Source organism: Hevea brasiliensis, chromosome 3, assembly GCF_030052815.1.
Source record: "Hevea brasiliensis isolate MT/VB/25A 57/8 chromosome 3, ASM3005281v1, whole genome shotgun sequence".
Lineage (NCBI taxonomy): Eukaryota > Viridiplantae > Streptophyta > Magnoliopsida > Malpighiales > Euphorbiaceae > Hevea > Hevea brasiliensis.
The window spans coordinates 82,557,000-82,566,397 of NC_079495.1; the positions used below are offsets into that span (position 1 = coordinate 82,557,000).

A 9,398-nucleotide genomic window follows, 5' to 3' on the forward strand; every position below is an offset into this window, starting at 1 on the left:
CAAAATAAATTAGAAACCGATAAAACTCGGTTCTAATTCCTTTTAAAATTTTAATAAATAAAATAAATAATAGATTAATTTTGAAACCAAAATTAATCGGTTTCAAAATATAAATAGAAGAATTAGAAACCGATATGAATCAGTTTCTAATTTGATTAAATTTGAAATCGAAAATAATTGATTTCTAAATAAAATTAAATAACACTTTAATTTTTGAAACCGAAAATAATCAGTTTCTAAAATTAACCAAAAGAATTAGAAACCGATGTGAATCGGTTCCTAATTTGACTTTAAATTTAATCGATTAGTTTGAAACCAAAAATAATCGGTTTCTAAATATTAATGGAAATAGAAACCGATAAAAATCGGTTTCTAAGTTGACTTTAAATATATTAAATAAAATACACAATTAGATAAATTTTGAAACAGAAAAATATTAGTTTCTAAATTTCAAAAAGAAAATTAGAAACCGATAAAAATCGGTTTCTATTTTGACATTAAAATTCATAAAAAAGTAGAAATAATATTAATTTTGAAACCGACAAAATCGGTTTCTAAATATACCTAATGGAAATAGAAACCGAAACAAATCGGTTTCTAAATTAACTTTAAAATTTATTAAATAAAATATACAATAAATAAATTTTGAAACTGAAAGTTATCGGTTTCTACAATAAACTAGAAATCGAAAATAATCGGTTTTTATTTTCACTTTAAAATTTAATAAATAGAATAGAAATTATATTAATTTTGAAACCGATAAAAATCGGTTTCTAAATATAAATAGAAAATACATTCATTGTGGAAACCGAATTCAATCGGTTTCTAAATTAAATTCAATGAATTAGAAACCGACGTTATTTGGTTTCTAATATGACCTAATACAATAGAACTAATTTTGAGCCTTCAAATTAGAAACAAAAATATGTCAGTTTTAGATTTCGGTTTCTAATCGGTTTCTAAGCTGATGCTAATTTAGCATTTTGAAACCGATGTTTTTCTGTTTCAAATTTCGGTTTCAAATCCATTTCTAATCGGTTTTTGATAAATTTAACTAGTTCTACTCAATTTCCGTTGCAAAAGCCGTTTTAAATTATAAACCGATATAAATCCGTTTCTAAAGTCGGTTTCTGTTCCGATATTTTCTTGTAGTGTCTTCATTCACAAGCTTAATCTATTATTATTTTAATGGGATGAACTTCTTTGAATGGTATGAGCAAGTCAAGCTCCATTTAGGTGTCCTAGACCTTGACTTGGCATTGTTAGAAGATAAACTTGCTACTATTATGGATACAAGTAATGAGGAAGAAAAGTTATACTATAAGCAATGGGAATGGTTAAATAGATTGACCTTATGCTTTTGCGAATGATTATTGCCAATAACATTAGGGTTACAATTTTACAAACTGAAAATGCAAAAAAATACCTTAACCTTATGAAAGATGAGTTTTATTATAAAGTCACTCGCTGGTACTATAATAACATAACTCATGACCATAAAGTATAATGGGTCGAAGAGCATACAAGAGCACATTATTGGAATGAGTGATATTACAGCAAAATTAGAAGCCTTAAGGATGGCGATTCATTCTTGGTATAGTTCATTCTATACTCATTACTTCTTGAATATGACCCATTTTAAATTAATTACAACACTATTAAGGATAAGTGAAATGTTAATGAATTGGCCAATAAGCTAGTTTAGGATGAAACAATACTGAAGAATATTATGGGCCAAGAAGCTGGTAAAGATTTAAAGTTAAAGCCTACAAGTTTAAGAAGAAAAAGAAAAGATCTTTAATGTTATTCAAGGTGAGGAAAAAGAACAAATGGTAGATAAGTATCGTTTCTATATGAAAGTGGGACACTATCAGAAAGATTGCTAAAAAGGCTGAAACGCAAAGCTTGATTTGAAAAGAAAGGTAATCTTTATGTGTATGTTTCAAATAAAACTTATTTGGAGTTTCTAATAATACTTGGTGGCTTAATTTTGGTGCTACTATTTATGTATCTAATGTAATGAAAGGACTCCTTACGATCCAAACCACAAAACTAACTAAGACTTCCTATTTATAGGGAATCGTATAAAGGCACCAATTGAAGGTATAAAGTCTTATAGTTTGGTCCTAAATAATGGATATCACCAAGACCTATTATAGACCATCTATATGCCTTCAATTTCTAGGAATGCCATTTTTATTTCAAAACTCGATGAATTTGGATTTAATCTTAAGTTTGGGCATGAATGTTCAATTTATTTAATAATAATAATATTAATAATAATTCCATTATTGGTTTTAAAATTCTTTGACTTAATTTAAATATTTAGTCACTTAATTACTAAGGCTCTCAAACGCATCCCTATCAATTTGTGTGTGTAAGCTTGGTTCATAAAAATGCAATTTACATTAATTGACAACTCTACTATCTTATACGGATAAGAATAAAAGGGTTTTATTTATAAGAGTCTTTTTTTTTTTTGGCTAAAGTCTAACAAACCCTTTAAGTTTTCTTCAATGGTAATAAGATTCCTAGTCCTCTTAGCTTAAACAATATTTAACACATTGATTAATTTAATTTTCATCTGGATTAAAAAAAAAAATCTTAATAGAATTATGTTCCTTAATAGAATAAAATTTCCATTTAAAAACCAATATAACCAATCAAATTAAAGATTTTTTAAATAATAATAAATTCCTATATTATTTTTTATCCAATGAATATAGAGGGAAATCAGTTATTAACTCATTATTAAATTCAACCATCTACTTTTTTGTCCATCCCATTATTCCCCTCCCTTCCACTTTAATATATATTATAGATTATAGATTGCTAGTGATACATAATTCTATAAAAGAGCAGAAAGTGCAAAAAGGAAAGTCATATGATGTTGTGACACACAAGAATTGTAGAACCCTGTATATGGTGTAATCATAATTTGAAGGGGGGAATACTAGGGAAATCCATTAGCTTTCAAGTCTTAAGCAATTAGTAACATTCGAATAATACTCAAGGCCTCTAGAAGAGGTGCACTTCCGAGAAGACTTGATAAATAAAAATTTGATGTAGTTAACTAGGACAAATAAATATGACATGGGTCTAAAACAGCGAATTGGTGAGGCTACGTGAGAAGCTTATTTAGTGCATCCGATGATCTCAGCACAAGATAATTTTACAAGATCCAGACCATAGAGTCATGTAAAAGCAAAGACAACTTAATAGTTTATACCATAAGTTGACTAACCTGAGATTACACCATTTATGGAAAGAGGTTAGCAGAAGACATGATGATGTTTCTGTGAGAATAATAAGGATCCATTGGCCTAGTTTCTAATGCTGCAACAGTAATAATAATAATAATAATGAATATTTAGCAAAATCATTCATTGTTAAACTGGGGCTACAAATGCATGCAAATTAATTATGATGAGCTCCACCAACCAGTTTCCGAACCTATCAAAATGTTCTTTGTTTTTTTTTTTTTTTTCAAGTACACCCTACCAAAAATACATTTTTGTCATTTGAGAAATTGCTTTAATTAGTCCTTTTGATGTCCTCTTATTACAAAATGCACCAAAATTGAACCTAACCCGCATTAAAATGCACTAGCAGACAGGGTATTTTGCAGCTTCAGCTCCCTCATCCAATGCAGGCCACCATTCCATACAGAGAACCATTTGCTACTGCATGTGGTTTTATCAGTGTTATGTTAAGCGCACCCATCCCAGGAGCCTATATTACTGGGAAAGAGTGAATGAACAATGGCCAATAGCTAAATCACATTAAAAAAAAGGCATGAATGTGATTAATATGTGAAGGAAGATATTATATTAGATATAGTACTTTGTCATATGAAAAAACACTAACAGAAAAAAAAAAGAATGATAATTGAAATTTATGGCCAAGAGATGGTGTGCATCCAGCAACAAGTTCATCTACTCCTAATTTGAGAATTTATCATCTTGAAGTTGTAAAATAAAATAAGACATTCTCAATTCTTCATCAATTTTATGCATCTCAAACAACATAAGAACTCAAAAACCAAGTTGTAGACGTATTGCCTTAAAAATGCACTGATAACAGAGTTGAGCTGCAAAAAATGAAATCTTCATTCTAGGTCCTTTCTTATTTTTGAAGCTTCCACTTTTTCCACTCTGCCTAATCTTTTTGCCATGAAGAATCAATATTACAAACCCCGAATACATTCTAAATAAACACAAATTTAGGGCACATTAGTTGTATTGGAAAGTTACAGTTTAGTTGTATTGGAAAGTTACAGTACTCCATTTCGAACACAAAAATGTTGGAGAACTTAATTAGCAAATTGTTTAAACTTCGAGGACTCCTCATTATATTTAAGAGTAATGCTCAATCTTCTCCATATCCCCTAGAAAATTGTTTAGATTGGTTTCAATAGTGCAAGAAGAATCTAAGTTAGAGAACTAAATTTGACGATCCTCAAAGTTGAACGGCTCCACAAGAACTCATCCCTATTTCATTTATCTTTCACACTCTCTTTTCCAATATTTTACATCAGGACTTGTGTTCAAATACTTTTTACCTAAAGATACATTATGGAAATATGGTTTACAATTAGAAGGTAGCTCCCTAATCTAGAAAGAAGTGAATGCATGTTCTTAGTGAGCTCCACCTACATATTCTGCAAGCCTTCTTTGCAATAGAGCTGATTACTCTGCGGTGAAACAATAAAATAGCCTACACAGCACACAACTACCATATACATATATACATGTACACCCCCAACCATCCAATGATAATGCAAAAAGAAACATATAAATGATTGTTTTGTATACCCACATCTATGCACATACATAATAAGTATGCCAACAAACACTGATACATGTGCAAACACATATAATACCACTCTCAAAGTGATGGAGGAAATAGGGTTTGATATCCAGGTTATTGAACCAAAATCACATGGTATTTGAATCTAAGTAAGTTTTGCACAGTAAAAGTATAAAAGATATGTACACTTAATGCATTAGCAATATAGGTTGCTCCAACACTTGTCAATGACTGCTTGAATCTTCTTAGATTTACATAGAACTTGAACAACTCTTGCCCAAGTAGAGGCTTTTGGTAGCAAAAACTTCTGCAACATCACTTCTACAATCTTAGAAGCACCTAAAATTCTCTGCCTCTTTAGTAGGCGAACCACAAGCTCATCTAGAAACTCCTGCCCATCTTGAGGTGGGTCTAGCTTTTCTCGCAACATTCTCAAGAATATGTTGCACGTAACCAAGTCAGGATCGCATCCCTGATCCAGCATTCTATTTAGAATATCAACAGCATGAGAGATGCTACTCTGCTTACATAAAGCGTTGAAAAGTATGTTATATGTGATCACATCCGGTTGATAATGAGATTCCAAACAAAGCATCTCATTATAAAGTTTTAAAGCCTTTTCTATCAACCCAACCTTGCAAAGGCCATGTATCATTGAACTATAAGCCACAACATCAGGCCTACATCCTTTCCCCAACATTTGTTCCCACACCATCATTGCCTCCTTGACATTCCCATTCTTGCATAGCCCATGAATTAGTACACTATAACAAACCTCATTCTGAATACAATTATTCTTTTCCATGTCTCTCCACACTTCAATGGCTTTATGGCTATTACCTGTCTCAAAGAATCCCTTCATCAAGGAGCTATAAGTGAAAGCATTGGGTTTGCAACCCTTATTTGCCATCTCATAAAGAATTTGCATTGCTTCATCTGGCTTTCCCTCTCGACACAAACCATCTACAAGAGCACTGTATAGAATAGTGTTGAGTTTGCATCCTTTCTCTACCGACTCCTTGAACAATTTCATTGCCTCCTGACACTTTCCCTCCTTAAACAACCCACTAACTAGCACTGAACAAACATACTCATTCACATGATGTCCTCTTTCTTCCATCAAAAGTAACACACGAACCCCATCAAGAGCTCTTCCTTGCTTAACAAGCCCATTAATGATTGTTCCATATGTGACTTCATTAGGCACACATTTACTCAGAACCATCCGATCCAAAAGACTAAGTGCTTTATCCAAATTCCCCTTCAAGCACAAACCATGAATAAGTGTGTTATAGGTCACTTCATTAGGAACACAACCTTTAAGAAACATATTGTCAACAAGCTTTGTCACCCGTGTTAAATCACCCTTCTTGCATAACCCATTAATCAACACATTAAACATAACTGGACTAGGAAAACACCCCTCAATTTGCATTTCATCTAACAAAGAAACCGCCTCATCAATCCTATCCTCCTTGCAAAGCCCATCCATCAATGTACAGTAAGTGTAAGAATCAGGTACACATTTCCTAATTGGTATCTCTCTAAATGCCTCAATTGCTTCATCAACCAATCCAAGCTTACACATAGCCTTGATAACCAAATTAAAGCTAAGTAAGTTAGGTGATATATTCATGTGTCTCGCACCAACAACATAATTATAGAACTCCATAGCACGATTGTAAAGGCCCTCTTGTATAATAACATTAAGAACCGAGTTAAATGACTTTACCGTTCGTTTACACTGAAATTCATAGCACATTTTATCAAATAATTCAATGGCCTTTTCAGGTAAATGAGCTTTCCCGTAAGCCTTAAACATAAGAACAAAACTCCTTTCTGTAAAGACTCTGTTTTCAAGTCTCATTCGATCCAAAACATTCTCCAATGACTTAAAATCACCCAAATTGGCATAGTTTTCAATGAGCGAGTAAAATGTTGAATCACCCAGCTTGTAAGAACCCATTTTTGGAGCTGAATTGAAGATTTTATCAGATATTGAGGACTCAGGTTGATTACTGTTTTGAAGATGGTTATTCTGGTCATTGTTGTTTTGGGGTTCAGTTCCAATAATTCCATTCGGTGGAATTGTAAGAACTGAAAAATGAAAGTGTGCAAAATGAAAAGGGAACTTGCTTAGGATCATATAAAAGTAGTTGTTAACCTGGTTGATGTCTTGAAGATGGAACTGTCGTATAGAGGGCATTTTGGCATGGGGACCAAAAGGTTATGTCCTGGTTCCACCTAATTTTTCTTTATGTCAAGTGATTCAGCATTCTCCCAATTTCCCTATCGTACAAAATAGCTGCATGATATTTAAAAATAAAAATAAAAATAAAAGGACAGTTAGACAAACAGTGTTAAAGTAGAAAGAGGAGGAAATAGAGGGATAACAAATAGCAGGTGACTTTCACATTGTACAACAAAAACAACAAAGTCTCAATCCTAAACTAGTTGGGATTGGTTACATGGATTCTTTTTTCACCATTCAGCTGTGTTTGAAACCATGACTTCACATTATACAGAGATAAAAAAATTTTAAGAATTTTATTTTACTTTTGTTTTCGTTTGATTTACTTTTTTTGTGTGTTCAGCTACTGAGATGAACTTCTGCTTTTAGAAATATAGAATTCAGATACTCTCTACCATTTTCTCTATTCCTGTTAACAGCATTTAATTGACTATTTTCTTTATCATGAATTTATGCTTAGTAAAAAATTGGAAAATATGGGAGAAAATTTTTTTATTAAGAGTGCAATGTATAAGCAATTGAAAATATGCAAGAAAACTTAGCAATGAAAATGACACAGAAAATAACAAGAAGGAAACAATCAGAAGAAAATTTACTTGAATTGGACATGCATGGCAGGTGAGTAGGGTGGGTAAATCAAGTTGAGATGGTAACAGGTTGGGTACTTACAAATTTTAAAATATCCATTCCAAATCCGAACACGTGGCATATAAGAGCTACTTGAACTATCCCAAACCCAAATAAAATACATTTTTTATTATCTAAACCCATCCCAAATCCGATTACTAATACCATTTAAATCCATATAACTGGGGCATGTTGGGTATTTGAAAAGCAAACTGTTTCCCGTTTCAAATTGACTGGAGAAACCAAATGACGACAAGTGTTTGATTTGTTGACATAGATAACTCTTCTGTTCAGATGACAAAAAATGGTAATATCAACTCCGGACAAACTCAACCTCACTCAATCTGAAAGCTTTCACCAAAAAAAAAAAAAGCTCTTCAAAACCTTATTCCATTCTCATAATTTCAAAGTTAAATAGCAAATCAATTATGACGTGAAAAAAGCTCACCACTTTCACAATAAACTAATTCACTGTAAAATGCTGGAAAATAAATAAATGCATTTCAAATTAATAAATACATTAAACCCAAAGAACAAAAAGAAAATTCATAGTTAATTAGCATTTATAAACTGACTCTAGGAGAAGAAAAACTTGAAAAAAAAAAAAGAAAAAAAAAAAACTCTTCACTAAAACCCTTTTCGCTCATTTTCTTTTGATCAAAAAGTTCCAAACCCAAATTTAGGATTTTATTCATTTCAATCCTTCATGCACTAATCAGATAATCAAAAAATCAATACACTAGTTTTCTACTATCATATCCCAGCAACCTAACATAGAGACGGGTGATCCAAAGAGAGCAAACGCACCTTAAAGAAGCGAAACGCAAGCTAAGCCTGGACGCTGCCACTAGAGATGAGAAGAGAAAGCGAAACCAACAGCTAAAGCGGGCCTGATTCGGATTCTCCGGGTAGGCAGCCGTGGATATTACTCAGCTGGTCTAGTTGTATGCTCAAGCCCTTTTTTCTATGATTTTAAAATATTTAATTGATTAATATTTTTAATGAATAAATTTTTATTTTTTTTTATTGATCAAATATAACAAAAGAAAAAACTTTAAAATATAATTATCTTTTCTATTTTTTATTTTATTAATATTTTAAGTAAGTTATTTTGAAAAAATTAACCTTATTTTTTTATTAATAATTTAAAAAAAAAATCCAAATAAGTAATGGGTAAAATCACTTTATAATATATATATATCACAAATAACTTCAAACGGTTATAAAAAATTTAACAAGATATTACATAATAACATAATGAAGTCAATATAATTAATACAATTAAATAAGTATTAATTGGTTAAAAATTAATAATTGAATGAAAATTAATTCATTAGATAAGAAAGAAAATTTAAGTAAATGAAATATTCGTAATATGCATTTAATATGTTATTTTTTTATTATAATAAAAAAATTCAGCATGATATTTAATAAGTAATTTAACTTGTACATGAATTCTTTTAGTATGAAAGAAAATGACTAATTCCTTATAATTTTTATAATATAATTTTAAATTTTACTAATTTTAAGATATAATTACTAAATTTTTATAATAAAATGAAATAGTTAAAAATTTAAAAAAATTAAAAAATTATAAAAATTTAAGAATTGAAATAAATATTAATTAAATATGTCGAGTAATATTCTCTTCAAATCAAAGTCATTTTAATATTAATAAAATTTTTATGATTATAATTTTAATATTCATCTT

General features: G+C 30.6%; 1 protein-coding gene across 1 annotated transcript; it reads right to left on the minus strand.

The window, feature by feature from the left end:
* Window positions 1-4,788: 4,788 nt before the first annotated feature.
* On the minus strand, window positions 4,789-8,649 carry LOC110632685 (pentatricopeptide repeat-containing protein At4g20090). Its single transcript, XM_021780997.2, has 2 exons — window positions 8,495-8,649; window positions 4,789-7,114 (listed from the first exon to the last, which is right to left on the minus strand). The coding sequence occupies exon 2, from the start codon at window positions 7,013-7,015 to the stop codon at window positions 5,006-5,008; it is 2,010 nt and encodes a 669-aa protein (XP_021636689.1). The 5' UTR covers window positions 7,016-7,114; window positions 8,495-8,649; the 3' UTR covers window positions 4,789-5,005.
* Window positions 8,650-9,398: the final 749 nt, after the last annotated feature.

Coding starts and splice junctions, on each gene's coding strand:
- LOC110632685 (XM_021780997.2), bottom strand. CDS start 7,015: ATGCCCTCTATACGACAGTTCCATCTTCAAGACATCAACCAGGTTAAC.